Below are 16,784 nucleotides of genomic sequence, written 5' to 3'. Positions count from 1 at the left end.
TCAGCTCATTGGCTGACCACAGTCATATAACCAGGCCTAGCTGCATGAGAGGCTGGCCAGTGGTCTTCTTCCAGGTGACCATGTGCCCAGCCAACGTTATGGCTTCTGTTGCTAATCAAGGAAGGGAGAGTGAATCCTGGGCCGTAATGCTTGGTCCCATTGGGAGCCCCGAGCTGCCTTTTGGATAGGCCACTGAGGGGAGGCCATTGAGCTCAGTAGCTAGAGGCACTATTCTTCACAGGCTTCCCTCCCTCCTTCCTCTGCAGTGAAGGCAGCAACCTCACCCCCGCCCACCACTTCCAGGACTTCAGGTTCAAGACCTATGCGCCCGTTGCCTTCCGCTACTTCCGGGAACTCTTCGGGATCCGGCCAGATGATTACTTGGTAAGCGTGTTAATCAGCTGTTGCAGTGTAATAAGTTAGCACCGACTGAGTGACTGAAAACACCACCGGGCTGTTACCTCACAGTTTTTGTGGGTTAAGAATTGGGTGCAGTTCAGTTGGGTTCTTTGCTCAGGGTTGTAATTAAGGGGTGGGCAGAGGCTGGGGTCTCATGTAAGACTAGCCTGGGGGTCTGCTGCCAAGTTCAATGTCATCATTGGGAAGTTCCTTGCTGGCAGTGGGCGGGGGCTTCTGTTCCTTCCACAGGGGAGAGAGGGAGCCTGCCAGCAAAGCAGATGTTAGCCATCTCCTGTGAGCTCATCACAGGACTCCCCACCCACTCACCACCTCCCCTTCCAGTACTCGCTGTGCAACGAGCCGCTGATCGAGCTGTCCAACCCTGGTGCCAGTGGCTCCCTCTTCTACGTCACCAGTGATGACGAGTTCATCATCAAGACGGTGATGCATAAGGAGGCCGAGTTCCTGCAGAAGCTGCTGCCTGGCTACTACATGGTAGGGCTCCCGAAAGATTTAGGGAGGGTGGCAGAGCGCTGGGTTTCCCTCTAGCCCCTGTCTGCCTCTCCCAGCCTCATGCTCCTCTTCCCTCCAGCATGTGCAGCACTTCCACTCTGCCCCCAGCTCCTTTCCGCAGAAGTGCAGGAGCAAAGGGCTTCAACGCCCTGGCAGATGGGTTCCTAATATCCCCAGGGCACCACACACCCTCTGGGTGGCCATGGATGGCCTTCCTGTGTCACTGAGCCTCACCCTCGGGAATGCCTCAGGCGGTCCCCTGACATTTATGGGCAGGCATTGCCATTTAGGCCCTGGTGGCCATCCCCAGAAGGGTGGGGGGTGGGTACCAGCCCCTCATGTCTCCCCATGCCCTACCCCACTCACACCGTTAATCTTGGGTATAGAAATAGTGGCTCAGGAGCTGCAAATCTCAGCATGCAGTGACTCAGAGGCTGCCAGCTGGCGCCTCATAAAGGACCAGCTGCTCAGGTGTGGCTTAGGACCCGAAATGGCACATCAGGCCCCTGGATAGAGTGGGAGCAGGGGTCCTGATACTCAAGTGGGCTGTACCTGAGTGCTGACCACCCTGCTGGGCCCAACCTGGCAGGCGTGGGGACAGGTCCCTCTGAGTGCTCTGCACAGGTTGTGACCATCTCCCCTTACAGTGTCCTTCATCACTGTGTGTGATCTTGGTGGGACTCCTGGCTCCCCTAGGTCGGGGGTTGGCAAACTTTCTCTGAAGAGCCAGACAGTAAATGTTCTCAGCTTTGTGAGCCAACAGCCTATCCCCACAGCTCAGCTCTGCCATTAGTACAGGCTGGCCAGTGGTCTTCTTCCAGGTGACCATGTGCCCAGCCAACATTACGGGTTCTGTTGCTAATCAAGGAAGGGAGAGTGGATACTGGGGACATCCTGAGACTGGCCGTAATGCTTGATCCCATTGGGACCAAGCCACCATTGACAGCACCTGAGCGGGCGGGAGGGCCGAATGCTAATAAAACTTGATTTATGGATATTGAAATGTGAATTTTATGTAATTTTCACATGTTACAAAATGCTATTCTTCCTGTTTGTTTGTTTTTTCCTAACTCTTTCCTAATATAAAACCATTCTTACAAGAAAGAACAGCTGGAAGGATTTGGCCCTTGGACCAGAGTTTGCCAACCCCTGCCCTGTACATACCTGGAGGCTGTGCCCCCCATGTCCCACCAGGGTGGGATGGGAAGAGGGACACCTGGTCTCACCTGGTGGGAACTGTGCCTGGACACCTTGATGTCGTCCCATGGGGTTCTTTATCGAAGGCCATCTCGCCGGGCCTGGCTCTGTGGAAACACCCTCCTGGTGCTTCTTGTTGGGTGGGGAGATGGAGAATTAAACTGGCTGGTGTGACCTGCGTAAAGCTGGCATGCTGGGGAGGGATCTCTGGCCTGAGATCTGAGGGGCAAGTGGTGGCTGGGTGGGGACAGCTCCCTGCTGAGCGGCTATGGGATACAGGGTGGCTCTGAGGAATGGCGTGGCACCCCAGCCACTATCCGTCCACCCTTTCCCTTCTCCCCCCAGAACCTCAACCAGAACCCTCGGACGTTGCTGCCCAAGTTCTACGGGCTGTATTGTGTGCAGTCAGGGGGCAAGAACATCCGCGTGGTGGTCATGAACAATATTCTGCCACGTGTGGTCAAGATGCACCTCAAGTTCGACCTCAAGGGCTCCACGTACAAGCGGCGGGCCAGCAAGAAGGAAAGGGAGAAGAGCATCCCCACCTACAAGGACCTGGACTTCATCCAGGACATGCCCGAGGGTCTCCTGCTTGATGCTGACACCTTCTCCGCACTCGTCAAGACCCTGCAGCGGGACTGCCTGGTGAGCCTGTGTCCCTGACCCCCCCTGCTGAGGAGGAGCCCGGGGCCAGAGAGGCGCTCTTGCCCTGGTGGTGCAGGTGGTTAAGGGTGGGGACGCCCCCATGTGGCCTTGAGCGTGTTGCTCCCCTCTCTGAGCCTCCGGGATGCTGGTGGAAGCTAGTGCAGCGTGAGCTCCATGCCAGGCTCCCTCTGTCTGTCCCCACACCTTGAAGCAGCCCCTACGTTCTCATGTCCCTTAAAGGGTGCCTCATTTCCAGACACACCCCACCACGAAGCACACGCTGGTTCCTTGTGGCCCTCTTCCATAGTTAGGTGCTCTTTAGGGAAAAAGAATGCCCTACTGGGCTCTTCATGAGCCTTTACAGTTTCAGCTCACCCCTCCCAGCCTGAAAAGGCAGGCCACTCACCTCTCTAGAGATGCGGAAACAGGCGTGGTGAGGGGCCCAGCCCATCAGGGCCGGGCTGGGTCCTGTGTGGTCCTCTGCTCTGCATACCCACCCCCTTACCTCACTGCCTCCTGCTCCCAAACCCCTTTGAAAATTTGACACAAAGTTACCAGAAAATTGCCCCAATGTCTCAAGGCCTGGCGCTTCTAGGAGCCCATCCCCAGAGCCTAGGTGTCCGCGTGCCTGGGCTGCACCGTGGGGCCGGGAGCAGGTGTCACGTGTGCAGCACCCAGGCTCCTCATCCGGTGTCAGGGCAGTGGGAGCGCAGAGCTGGCTGCTCTGGCTCTGGCCAGTCCCGGCTCTGCCTCCATCTACCCTCTGCATGGCCTGTCCTTCCACCCCTCGCTCAGCCTCCTGCTCTATGAAATGGGGATGGGGACAAGATCTCCCCACATGACTGGGGACTGAGTGGACACAGACGCAGGGTGTGCAGCTTGGGGTCCCCACCGGGGTCGGGGGCAGGGGGACGGGCGGCATGTGCCCTCCTGACCCCTCCCCCACGCCTGGCAGGTGCTGGAGAGCTTCAAGATCATGGACTACAGCCTGCTCCTGGGTGTGCACAACATCGACCAGCAGGAGCGGGAGCGGCAGGCTGAGGGCGCCCAGAGCACGGCCGACGAGAAGCGGCCACTGGGCCAGAAGGCGCTCTACTCCACGGCCATGGAATCCATCCAGGGCGGGGCTGCGCGTGGGGAGGCTATCGAGACGGACGACACGTAGGTGGTGGGGCTTCCAGTTATTGTCTCTGCCTATACTCTCTTGCCAGGCGTGATCATGGGCAGGACGAGTCGGCATGAAAGGCAAGAAATTACAAAGCAAGGGAAGCCTGTCTGTGGCCAGTTTCTGGCTTGTACACAGGGATAGCCGTGTCTGCCAGGCCCCATGAGGGCAGACAGATGACCCATAGCTGCAGCCCAGGTGTTTAGACCGCAGTGTTGCGGAGTAATCAGTGGACTGAGGCCACGTGGGAAACACAGATGTCTCCTCCCTCCTGCTGGACCGCACTGTCTGAGCACAACCTGACAGGTGTTGAAAGACGTCACAGGAGAAGGTGGAGACAGCCGGGGATGAGGCGCCCATTTATAGCAAGATCCCTAACCCAGAATCCGCCAACGAGCAGGATTGAGAGCGTGGCTCCCCCCAAAGATGAGTGGCGGCCACACCAGATGACAAGGTCATAGAGTTTAGAGAGGAGTCTGTCCCCCGACCGCACCCATTCAGCCTCCGCCGCCCAGCCTGGTCCTGCCCTGGAGTCTCAGGCTTTAGTTGGGGAGACAGACTTATAGCATGCCCCCCTCGTTGGCACTGGAGACACTGGGGCTGGCGTTCTCTGAGGAGGGCCATCCTGGGCACTGTGGGGGCTGAGCAGCACCCCTGGCCCCCACCAACTCGATGCAGGAGCACCCCAGTCATAGCAACCACAGATGTCCCCAGACATGTCCCAGTGTCCCCTGGGGGAGGAGTCACCCTGGGTGAGAACCACTGCTATAGACGGGTCAAGATTTGCCCTTGTCATCACGCACTGACCACACCAGGAACCAGCTGGACTCCCCACTTCTGTTGCCCTGTTCTGTTGTTACGTGGGCCCTGGAGGAGGAGGGTGGTGTCCCCCCATCTTCAGCTGGGGAAACAAGCTCAGAGATGGGGTGGAGACCGCTGTCCTGAGTGCACAGCCAGCTGGTGGTGGGGCTAAGGCTTAACCCCAGCCTGGCCACTGCACTAGGTCACCAGCTGCGGAGGACAGACAAGGAGCCAGGTGCAGGACTGTGACTAGTGAGGTGCAGGGCAGGGGCATATGCAAAGGCCTGCGCAGCTGGCCCTGACCTCAGACCCTCCTGGTATTTGTAGGGTCTGCACAGGGCCTGGAGGGATGGCAGGCCGCACAGGTGAGCTCAGCAGTGCATGGAGTGCAGGGAGCAGAGCCTGGGCCTGGTGGGTCTGGGGTCATGGTGGCTTTGGGACAGCTGCTGCTTCGTGTGACCTCACTAACCACTTTGGGCCAGGCATGTGCAGGTCTGGGGCTGTGTGAGGTGATCCACCCCCCAGATTGTACCCAAGAGCCCTTGAGGCCCTGTCTGGGAGTATGCGTGTGCATATGTATGGATGTGTGTGCAAGTGTGTGTGCATGTGCGTGCATGAGTGCACTGCAAGTGTGCCTGTGTGTGCGTGTGTGTATAGGTTGCATGTGTGCATGCGAATGTGAGTGTGTGCATGTGTGTGCACCTGGGTCTCATGGCTGGGACCCCTGGGTAGCCTCGGGCTTCCCACTTTGAATTTGTGAGCTGGCTGGGAGAGCTGCTGGATTCCACAGCAGGATGGGTTCGCAGGTGCTGGGACCGCCTCTGAAGGCCCAGCCAAGCTGCCTCCCACAGGGCACGGGCAGACTCTCAAGCCCAGGGCCCTTCCATCCTGACTGCTCCTCCCTCCATCCCCCAGTGCCGAGTCCCAGCCGCCTCCAGCGCAGGCTCGTAGCAGGCGGGTCCAGCCCCCGTCCCCCGTCAGCTGCGGGGCGCTGACAGCACTCTGGGCCTCTCTCTGCAGGATGGGCGGGATCCCTGCAGTGAACGGCCGCGGGGAGCGTCTGCTGCTGCACATCGGGATCATTGACATCCTGCAGTCCTACAGGTGGGTGCCGCCCGACACACTCGCCCACAGAAGCTGGGCGCCGTGCCTTCTGGAAGGCCCCGGCTTCGCCACCCTCCTCCCAAGCCCTGAAGGGAGGCATTTGGTCCTGGACGCAGCAGTTCCACCTCCGGGATTCGTCTTAGGGACTCTGTGATGTCACAGGCAGGTCAACGCTGGCATGAGACATGAGGGTGGGTAGAGCATTGCCGGCCGATCTTCCATCCAGCCTTGTCTGCCGAGCACCAACTGTGTGCCAAGTGCTGAGCGAACAAGAGCAAGACAGAAATGCCACATGTCTGAAGCATGCGTCTCTGAAAAGTTCCTACAACAGGAAGAAATACATGTGCCAGTGCCACATGCCATGTGCATGGCAACACCTGAAGAAACGGGCACCTGAAGCTTTACCCAGAGCTTAAAGCGGGGATGAGAGGCAACCCCGTTATCTGTGCCTTATCCTCTGTGAGACTTCTGCAGTGAATACTTTTTTAATTGTTGATTTAATTGTTTTTCATTGTAAGAGTAACATATTCATTACACATAATCCAAACACCATAGAGGGCAGGTTGTGAACGTGGCAGTCCCTGTTTCCCAGCCATACCTCCACACCGTTCCCCAAAACCTGCTTGGCATTGGGTGATTTCTTTATGTGTTTTTCTCTTTTTTAAATACAGCAGGTCCTTGACTAAGTGGCTTTGTTCAATGTCGTTTAGTTACAATGTTGCTGAGAAGCCTAGGAACAGGACTCTAGTTTGTATCAGCTTCTGGTGAAGCTGGTTTCATCATACATTGTTTCACTTAAAGTTGCAGAACCTGCCCACAGTAAGTGAGGACTTACCCTATATTAATAAAAACAGGCTCCTGCCCATTGATGTTTCACTGCCTGTTTTTCCCCCACCTGAGGGGCTGACCTCCCTCGTCTCCTACAGGGATCTCCCAGTCAGTTTGGAGCAGTTAGGCAGCTTTCCAAGTAACCAGCCAGAGTCTCTGCCCAGGCCCCAGGTGGGTCTGAGAGGGCAGGTGGCACGTGGCAGGCAGGCAAGTAGGGATAGGGGTGTTGTAAAGGCTTGTGTGCTAAAGAGGGGATCCTTTCCTCTGAAGACCTGAGGCGGGGCATCCAGAAAGGCTGCCTGGGGGAGGCAACATTATTCCCAGCCCAGGTGTGGTGTGGGGGTCTTGCTGGGAGCCACAGCACAGGGCGCTAACTCCAGCAGAGAGGAAGGGCAGGCTCCAGGAGACGCTGGCTGGCTGTTCTCCAGGGCCTTTTCACTTTCTTCCCCAGAGCAGCAGTAGTGGGAGCCGCCAACATTCAGGGACGGGGCAAGGAGGGACAGGAAGTGGGGGGGTGGCACCTGGCTGATGCAACAGACAGCCTATTTTCTCTATACCTGGACTTCTCCACCTGTTCGATGCCAGGAGCACCTGCAGTTGTGATGACCACCAGTGTCCCCAGATGTCGCCTGGTGTCCCCTGGGGACAAAATTGCCCTGGTAGAGAACCCCTGGACCTGAAGGTTTGGCTAACGTTCTGGGTGTTTTCTCTGCAGGTTTATCAAGAAGCTGGAGCACACCTGGAAGGCTCTTGTCCACGATGGGGTGAGCGTCGTTTATTCATTCACTCATTCGTTTGTTCCGTCTGTCAGGCCACAAATGTAGTGATCATCTTCCTGGGCACAGGTGCTAAAGAGCCAAGAGACATGTCCCCCTTCCTGGAGTCGCTGTCTCGTGGGGTATCCCTGTGACCAGACAGTCACAGGCCAAGGGGTCAGGGAGCCATCATGAGGGGCACAGGAAGGCTTCCTGAAGGAGGGGACTCGCAAGCTGAGTTGGAAGGCTTCCGAAGGACAGGCTGACTGGGAAAGTCAGGGCCCAGCAAGGCAAAGAAAAATCTGGAAACATGACTGTGGAGGGGGTCTTAGCCAGGAGGCCGCATAACTCTGGCCCCTGTTGCCACGTGGGCATGTGGCCCACTTGGGCAGGACGTCTTAGTTGAGGAAAGCTTGTAGTGCACTTTTTTCTGAGTGCTGCCAACACATAAACGCTGGCAGCGGATTATTTCTAAACATGACAGACTGTGAGGACCAACCAGTGGGGGCCAAACAGAACCCACCTGCGGGCTCCAGGCAGCCCTTGCAGCCCTGGTCCAGCTGTGCCAACAGCCAGCCCGGCAGGAGCCTCCTCTCACAGCTCCCTTCAGACCAGTTCTAACTAAAGTGCTAAGGCGTCCATGTGCCTGTAGTCTGTAAAATCCAAGATCCCCGCAATCCCCCACGCCCCTCAGAGTGTTTGGAGGGTCCAGGTGGGAGTTTCCAGAATGTGCATCAAGAAGGTCCGGGTGGTGTTCAGCTGGCAGGAGGCTCTTTCGCAGTGTCACAAACCCACAGCGGACAGGAGAGCTGTCCTGATGAGGCTGGCTGTAACCTCTCAGATAGGTTTTGGGTCAGACCAAAGAGGCCCCAAAAGTTGACCACAGTAACCATCCAGCTGTGAGCAGTCTGGCAGGGTGAGTGACCCTATGGTGTTGGCGTCATGTGTCACTGCACACCCCCTGGTGTTGCCCTTGGCCCCTGGCCCAGGTGACTGGCTCCACCTCACGCTCCAACCAGAGGAGGTGCAGAGGAGCATAGGCGGGTCGCCCTTTCCTCTAAGAGCAGAGAGACTCACTGTCTTGACTCACACTCCATTGGCCAGAATATGGTCACATGGCCACACCTCAGCACAGGAAGGGATGGGTAATGTAGTTTTTATTCTGGGAGTCTGCGTGTCTAGACAGGTTCTGTTATGTTACAGCAGGGGGAGGACACTGGCCCATGTCTGGGGACATCTGTGGTTGTCACACTGGGGGTGCTCCTGGCATCAAGTGGGTGGGGTCCAGGGATGCTGCTCAACACCCCACGGTGCCCAAGACGGCCCCCGCAGAGTGATCCGGCCCCAGTGTCAATCATGTTAAGGTGGGGGGGCCATACCATAGAAGGTGAAGAGACTGTATCCTGGGGAGCAATAAGGAGTTTCTGCCTTAGGGGCCTGACGTGTACTGAGCACCAACTATGTGCTGGGCTCCCTGCCTTATGTAAATCCTGGTGAGCGTAGGGTATCCAGTCTCCCTTTTGCACAAAAAAGGAAACAGCATCCACAAGGGGCAGTGTGCACTGCGCAGGGTCACCCTGATGGGGAGCATTGGGACAGTCGGGTCTGCCCAGCACTAGTAACGCCAGCTTCCACCTGTCACGGCTGATCAGCTCTGCCCTTGGAGTGGGCATGGCCGTGTACCAATAAAACTTTCCTTATAAAACAGGTGTTGGGTCGTGCTCTGCCAACCCTGGCTTTAGAGAATTCCTCTGGTTCCTTTATTTTGATATTTATTTGTTTACTTTGAATACCTATCTTATTCACGTGGCTCAAAAAATTAAAAATACAAATGGGTATATAATGTAAAAAATCTCCCTCGTGCTCCCTCCCTGCCACCGTTACCTGATCCCTGGGTCCCCTCCAGCAAGCCCCATGCCGTGGCCCCATCTCCCCCTCCACAGAGACGGTGGCACCCCGCCCCCACAGCAGTCTGTCCTGTGGGACATGGGGAGTGATGGCGCTCACGCCCCTGCTGGCCCTCGAGCTCCCACTTCTCTTCACAGGACACCGTCTCCGTCCACCGGCCCAGCTTCTACGCTGAGCGCTTCTTCAAGTTCATGAGCAACACGGTCTTTCGGAAGAACTCCTGTGAGTCGCCCTGGCCCTTTGGGAGGGAGGGACCCGGGGTGTGGAGAGAGCAGGGAGACCCCAGGTGCCTCGTCCTGCCATTTGGTCAGCCTTGGGCCTCGGTCAGGGACTTGGTCCTGAGAACGGCAGTCAGGCAGCCCCCTGGCAGGACAGCACAGGGCCTGGCGCCTGCTGTCCTCGTTTGAGTCCTGGCTCCATCTTGTCCTGCTGTGTGACCGACCGAGCCAGTGGCAGTCAAGGGTTTCAGTTTCCCTATCTGTACAGAGCTGTGAGGGAGACATGTTTTTACACACTTGACAGATGGGCTTGGCCCAGCACCAGCATTCAGTGGGGCTACCCACAGCCTCGTGCCATCACCAAGGACACATGGCCTGGGTGGGCACCGAGGTGGCTGGTCATTGGCCTAACAGGCCATTGTGAGGGAGAGCACAGGGTGAGCAGTGGCGGCTTCTGCCCTGTCTCAGGTGGGTGGTCTCAGGAGGTCCCACATCTGTGCTGGGCCTTGAGAGTCGTGGACTCTGGTGCACACCCCACGCTGGGGTCCCACGTGCCACTAAAATGGTCTTTCTCCCCACATGTCTGTCTGTCATCTGCTCCCCTGGCCCTCTGCCCCCAAAAGTCAAGGTGCTTGTTGGCCTTGGTCACTGTTTCACCAGTGTCCAGCCTGGGGCCTAGCACACAGTAGGAGCTCATTAAGTATCTGTGTGCACTGTACTCCCCAGGCCTCCATCCCCATGGGGCGCTCCACATGCAGGGCCTCTCTCCCAGCCCAAGCCAGCCCTTTGTGGGCCGCTAGCCAGCCCTTGTTGCCTAGCGCTGGCTCGTAGAGTCAAGACTGCTCTACATTCTGTGACATCTAGTCAGTAGCTTGAGACTCACTGTGGCAGGAACAGTTATACCATAGAATTCAGCAAACACCACAGCCCAGCTTTGTCTCCAGAGAGCTGGTTGTTAACTTCACTAGCACAGCACTTCCTGGAACCTTCTTGAGGTGGTCCAGAGGATTCTGCTGGCCACTGGGGACTGGATGGCTGTGCACAGGGAAAACTGAGCACCTACTGTGTGCCGGGAGCTGTGCTGGCCACCCTGGGGCAGAGGTCACAAGGAGTAAGGAGAGGATGGTGATGGGTGCTGATGGACCTGGAGCAGAGGGCGTTACGGCTTCACCTGCCTCGCTTGACCCTGGTATTGCAGACGGGGACACGGGCCCTGGGTATCGAGCCCTGCACTGCCCACTGCCTTCCATGTCCTTATCTGAACGTTGGGCCACAGGTGGAGTGGGCTGCGACAAAGGGGATGAGACTCAATAAACATTGGCAGCTGCTGATTCAGTTTGCTGTTTCCGGAGGCCCCAGGGTGGGGGTGCTGGGTTCCATCTGTGGCAGTGGGCAGAGCCAGACGGAACACAGGGCAGGGCATTCTCAGGGAAGGGCGTTGCTTTTGCCCAGGCTTGAGGGGCAGGCTGGATGGAGGCGGTGGGGAGGGGTCATGTGTGCAGGTGGCAGGCCTCTTGGTGCCCACCACATTTCTGTGCAAAAGAGGGCTGGGGGTCTGTGGGGCCCTGCCTCGGTGTTGCTGCCCCAAGCACACCAACTGCCCTCCCTCCACAGCCCTGAAGTCGTCACCGTCCAAGAAGGGCCGCAGTGCCTTGCTGGCCGTTAAGCCCCTGGGGCCTACAGCCGCCTTCTCAGCCAGCCAGATCCCCAGCGAGCGGGAGGACACACAGTATGACCTGCGGGGGGCCCGCAGCTACCCCACGCTGGAGGATGAAGGTGACCAGGCAGCGGGAGTGGGTGCATTTGTGACGGGACAGATGAAGGGGCCGCTGAGGAAAGTTACTGTCCCTGGAGGTTTGGAGGGGCGCAGGGAGCAAAGCAGCAACGCAGTACAAGGAAGGGATCCCCTGAAGTTGAGCCAAACCTGGATGGAAGGGCCCTAAGTCACAGTCCCCAGCTTCCAGTCCAAGATTTGTAGCCCCCTGGGGAGTGCGGAGCCCCTGGGACTGGGCCTTGGGAAGAGCTGCAGGGAGAACTGATAGAAGGCGCCACCCAGGGAGATGACAGCCTCCCTTCACGTCACCAGAGGTGTACAGAGACCTAGAGGGATGACGCACTCAGTGAGTTTGGGCCAGGTGTTTGGAAGGTCCCTCCCAGCATCCAGGGGTAAAGATTTCAGGCAGGAAGGGGCTGGGGGAATAGCATTAAGGAAGGGAGGTGCTGACTGTAGAAAGGTCCTGGGGCAGGACTGTGCCTGGCGTGTTGGAGGAACAACAAAGAGGCCCTTGCGGCTGGGACAGAGTGAGCGAGGGGGAGAGAGGGAGGAGGTGAGGGCAGGGAGGTGACAGAGCAGGTCAGGCACGACCGCTGGGAGGCGGTTTGGATTTTAGTTTGAGAGCAGCAGAAAGCTACTGAATCCCATGTTGTGAAGAGAACAGAGTGCGGGTGACCAGTGGGAACTACGGTAGAGCCCGGAGGCCCTCAGGGCAGCCCTGGGGGCCTAGCTCCTGACGGTGCCCACTGCCTCATCCCCACAGGCCGGCCCGACCTCCTGCCTTGCACGCCGCCTTCTTTTGAGGAGGCCACCACCGCCTCCATAGCCACAACCCTGTCCTCCACATCCCTCTCCATCCCAGAGCGGTCCCCTTCGGAGACATCAGAGCAGCCACGGTACAGGTGAGCGGAAGCGGGCATCTTCCTCTGGGGTCTCTGTTGGGTCTGCATCCTGGGAGGCGGGCCAGGTAGGGAGACTTGCCACACCTGTTGCACCTGTTCGTCTTCTCTCTTCAGGCGGCGCACACAGTCCTCCGGACAGGATGGCCGGTGAGATGAGACCCTAGCCCCTTTCCCCCATCTCGTCTCCTTTCCCAACAGTCTCCCCAGCTCCTCCCTTGCACGGCCCCCCATCTCCCCCTACTCTTCCTCCCTTCCCTTCCCCCCTGCATAGCTCTACCTCTGCAGTTCTACCCAGAGTCCCTCTTTCCTGGGAACAGATTTAAGTTGGCAATTGATCAATCGTCAGACCCTAGAACTGCACAGAATCTGGAGTGACTTTGTGTTTCTCTTCCAACTGGGGGCCCAGAGGACACCCCCTCCCCCACGTCTGTTGATCTTTGTTTTTTCTTTTTTCTTTTGAGAGATACGAAAGGGAGCATGTGAAAGGCCTGCCCCTGCCCTAGGCAGGTCCCCTCCCTGGGAGCACCCCCTGGATAGGGCTTTTTGTCTCTTTCTGGAGATATTTTTGTCTCTTTCTGGAGAATATACGAGCAAATATGCCTGTTCTCCCTTTTTTTTTTTTTTTTTTGACACAAGCAGTGGCTCTGCCCCCACTACCCCTTGCTTTGTCACTTTTCCAGATGAAGGTGTCCCTGTGAGCATCTGGAACCTTTGATGGGCTGTTTGTCCTCAGGGGACACTTGGGTTGCTCTCAGTTGTTTGATCTTGTCACACTACTGCAGTGAATAGGGGTTCCTTTCCACAATTAGTTTTTTGGGGGATAATTCCTGTGAGGTAGAAGAAGTCATGGTACAAAGCACATTTGGTGGAAAGTGTGTCTCCTGTCCAGCTGCCTGCTCTGACATTACTGGCCTTTGTGCCTGGTTCCCGGAAGGTTCTGACCCACCTACATCAGGGGCCTTGGTTTCTGGGTTCTCCAGAATTCTCCCCATCCCTAGTCGAGGCCCCAGGCAGGTGCCCAGCCACCCCAGGAGTGGAGTAAGGATCCAGGTCGCCACTCATTATGTACCTGCTGGTGCCAGAGTAACAGGACGACCCCAGGTGGACAGTCAGTCACTGCCCCCTTGCACCCGCCAGGTGGGTGTGGCAGCCAGAGGGACCAGGAATTGGCTGGACCTGCTCAGGGCGCTGGTCACGTGGCACCTGGAGATGGCACCTCACCATCCCACTGGGACTGAAATCAGCACCAGCCTAGAGGAGCTTGGTGGATGCTCCTGAGGCCCAGGGAGGGTGAGGAGGGCAATTGAGGCCTAGCTTCCCATTGCCTCCAGGCCACAGGAGGAGGCGCATGTGGAAGAGGATGTGCAGCAGATTACGGTGCAGGTGGAGCCCACTTGCAGCGTGGAGATCGTGGTCCCCAAGGAGGAGGACGAGGGGTAAGTGGCCACTCAATCCATGTTTTCCAGTTGTCTGGTTCCTCGACTTTTGCTCCTATCTCATTGGCCGAGTGTGGTCATGTGACCCACCAGCAACAAGGCAGGCTGGAAAATGTAGTCTGCGTTCCAGGGAGCAGAGGCTGGGAATGGGGTTCAGGCACTGGGGTGTTGGGGACCTCAGATTAACTTGCAGAGCTGCAGGTAATGCTTCAGTCCTAAGATTGTTCCTCATCATGATCTTCAGCTCCTTTTCCCCTTTCCGCCCTTGCTCTTAGTCTTGCCTGCACTTGCCAGAGGATAACTGACCAGTTTCTTCAAAGAACCACTTTTGGACTTAGTCACCCTTTCTCCCATCTTGTTTTGTTCTTATTTCATGTACTTTAACTCATCGATAATTTCTTCCTTCTAAATTCTAGTTTGTTTTCTCTCGTTTGTTTTTCTCCAATATAGGTTGAGTACTTAAGTTCCCTTTTTCTCTTTAATAACAAGGTGCTTAAGGCTATACATTTTCCTCTGAGTACTGCTTTTGCTATATCCCATGAGTTTTGACATGAAGCAGTTTCTTTTTACATTGGATCATATATGGATAGTGATTTTTCTTTTAATATCCTCTTTGATCCAAGGCAGTGAATTTCAACCACCTGGGGTAGTTCTGCCCCCAGGGGACACTGGGTCATATCTGGGGACATCTGTGGTTATCACAACTAGGGGTGCTTCTGGCATTGAGTGGGTGGGTGCCATGGTGTTTCTCAACACCCACAGTGTTCAGGATGGCCTCCCACAGAGAATGACCTGGCGCTGACGTCAACAGGGCCCAGGAGGAGACACCTTGAACTAAGGTTTATTTAGGAGTGTCTCTTCACTTCTGGGTACTTCAGGATTTTTTTTTTAACCTTTTAGTACTTCTAATTTTACTAGATTTGGAATTGAAGAAAGTGGCCTTAAAAAAAAAATCGGTGCTATTTTTTTTTTTTTACATATTACAGTCTTTATGGTCAAGTACAACATTCATTTTTGTTTGTTTGTTTGTTTGTTTTTGTTTTCTAATATCCATGGACATATGGGAGAAATGTGTATTCTCTGTTGGGGGTGTGGAAAGTACTCTGTAAGCCTGTTCCGTCCAACGTATTGATTGCTGGCATTCAGTTTATGCTCTTACTTGTTTCTCGTCTGTTTAGTTTATTTAATACTATAATTTAGCATTTCTGTTCTAATTTAAGAGACCTTACTTAGTGCTCACAGTACATCGTCCCAGGCTGCGTTTTGCCATTAAGAGTTTATTACACACACACACACACACACACACACACAGTCTCTGACAGTGTCTGCTTTTTTGCTGTTAACTGAATTCTTACAGTGTAATGTGTCATTCAGCCTTTGTCCAGACAAAATTTGACCTCACACATGACCGGGGAACAACTTCTCCACAGTTAGAGACACTCTGTCACCTCAGAGCTTGTCATTTTCTTCGTGAGACGAAAATCACAGAGCGATCACATAGCCACCAGCCAGGCCTGGGCACGCTCCTCACCTCTCTGAGCCTCAGTCTCCTCGTCTGTGACACGGGACAGCAGCACCCTCTCCCTGAGGGAGAGTCAGTAGGTTCATTCACACAAGGCTCTTGAGCAGGCTCATAGTAACAAGTGCTCAGTGCCGTTTGCCCCCACTTTACAGATGAGGAAACTGAGGCTCAGAGAAGGAAAGTAAGCTCCAGGATTGCACAGCGAGAGAGTGGTGGGGTAAGGTCGGTGCGTGTGCCCAAGCTGGGGAGCGGTCTATGCAGGCCAGTCATTACCTGGGCCGCAGCAGTACTGGTGGGTGTTTGGTTTAATTTGGCTTCCTGAGACTTTTGTCTCTGTGGTGACACACTGATGAGGGAGGGAGGGGGCAGGAGGATGTGGTGTTGTTGAGAGCCCCGCTTCAGGACTCCGGTGTCTTTCCCTGTCCCCAGGGTGGAGGCTTCCCCAGCCTGTGCCTCTGCTGCTGTTGTAGAAGTAGAAACCACCAGCCAGGCCTCAGAGCCCGCCAGCCAGGCTTCGGACGAGGAGGACGCACCTGCCACTGACATCTACTTTGTAAGTCCCCGGGGCTCTCCTGTCACCAGCTTCTCAACCAGACACATGCTTACCCATGCACCCATATTGGCACACGTTGCACACGCAGCCACACCTGCACACATGAGCTTGTATGCATGCACACACACGTCCTCATGTACACACACTCCCACATTTGCACACGGTCACACTGACATGGACATACTCGCAAGGTGCTCACAGACACATCACACTCACTTGAAAGGTACACACACACGTGCACATGCACTCACGCACTCGGGCACACACGTGCTCGCCTCTCAACATGCACATGCTCTTGCACACCCATTGGCACACTCACAGTGTGCGCTTGCACGCTCACAGACACTGGCATGCTCTCGAACACATGCATATGTGTGACCACTGCGCCCGGCCACCCAGGCTGGGCCATTCCAAGGTCCAGGAACTGCCGCCTCCTCTCCTCCCCAACCTTGTGACCATCTGCCTGGTGCGAGCCAAGGCCCCGGCTGTGTCCCCCCCACCCCCCTGGGAAACATCAGAGTCCTCATGTTCTCAGCCCTGCCGGGCCCCTGGGTCATTGGGCAGCGCCGGGCTAGCTGAGGTGGACTGGAAATGCCATGGATCTCCTCCTGCTGGATGGTGGGTGCGGCCAGGTGGGCTCCTGAAGGGGGACTGGTGAGGGGCAGGTGGGCCTCACGCTGTCAGCGTCACTGGCCAAGGACACGCGGCTGCTCCTGGACAAGGCAAGGTCCCTGAGAGTGGGAAGGGTCCCTGTCCTGGGCACCAGGGCCTCCCTCTCCCAGAGCCGGGGTCACCTCCCCTGCCCTTGTATCTCCCACAGGCAGACAGGTTAGATGAGCCAGGAGCCTGGGTGAGGTAGATGCTGGGCCACTAAGGCCCCAAGTCTAGTCCAGTAGCCCCTGACAGTGAGTCAGGGATCAGATGTCCCCAGTTGTAACAGGAGGGCCAGACACTGCAGCCCAGGTGCCCACCGTCTTCCCAGACCTTCGTTCTCATCTCTGCCCCCAATGGAAGGTGAGCTGGGGACTCCCCACTGCCCTGGTACCCGGCCTCCAAGCCGCAGG

General features: G+C 56.5%; 1 protein-coding gene across 11 annotated transcripts in view; it reads left to right on the top strand.

Annotated features, from left to right (window-relative positions):
• The window catches only part of PIP5K1C (phosphatidylinositol-4-phosphate 5-kinase type 1 gamma), a 51,294-nt gene that overhangs the window by 28,329 nt on the left and 6,181 nt on the right, over positions 1-16,784 (top strand). For all 11 annotated transcript variants that reach the window (XR_012498011.1, XR_012498010.1, XR_012498009.1 and 8 more), the window contains 12 exons: positions 267-384; positions 742-894; positions 2,455-2,754; positions 3,710-3,915; positions 5,741-5,824; positions 7,368-7,416; positions 9,453-9,537; positions 11,148-11,309; positions 12,071-12,209; positions 12,324-12,356; positions 13,541-13,645; positions 15,597-15,720. Coding sequence is in view for 3 of the 11 variants with exons in the window: in XM_019744133.2 (XP_019599692.1) it covers positions 267-384; positions 742-894; positions 2,455-2,754; positions 3,710-3,915; positions 5,741-5,824; positions 7,368-7,416; positions 9,453-9,537; positions 11,148-11,309; positions 12,071-12,209; positions 12,324-12,356; positions 13,541-13,645; positions 15,597-15,720 (1,558 nt within the window). In the remaining 8 variants the exon portion in view is untranslated. The remainder of the gene's footprint in view (positions 1-266; positions 385-741; positions 895-2,454; positions 2,755-3,709; positions 3,916-5,740; positions 5,825-7,367; positions 7,417-9,452; positions 9,538-11,147; positions 11,310-12,070; positions 12,210-12,323; positions 12,357-13,540; positions 13,646-15,596; positions 15,721-16,784) is intronic.

Source organism: Rhinolophus sinicus, linkage group LG07 (assembly GCF_036562045.2).
Source record: "Rhinolophus sinicus isolate RSC01 linkage group LG07, ASM3656204v1, whole genome shotgun sequence".
Classification (NCBI taxonomy): domain Eukaryota; kingdom Metazoa; phylum Chordata; class Mammalia; order Chiroptera; family Rhinolophidae; genus Rhinolophus; species Rhinolophus sinicus.
The sequence above is the reverse complement of the archived record's forward strand: the minus strand, read 5'-3'. Positions and strand labels throughout refer to the sequence as shown.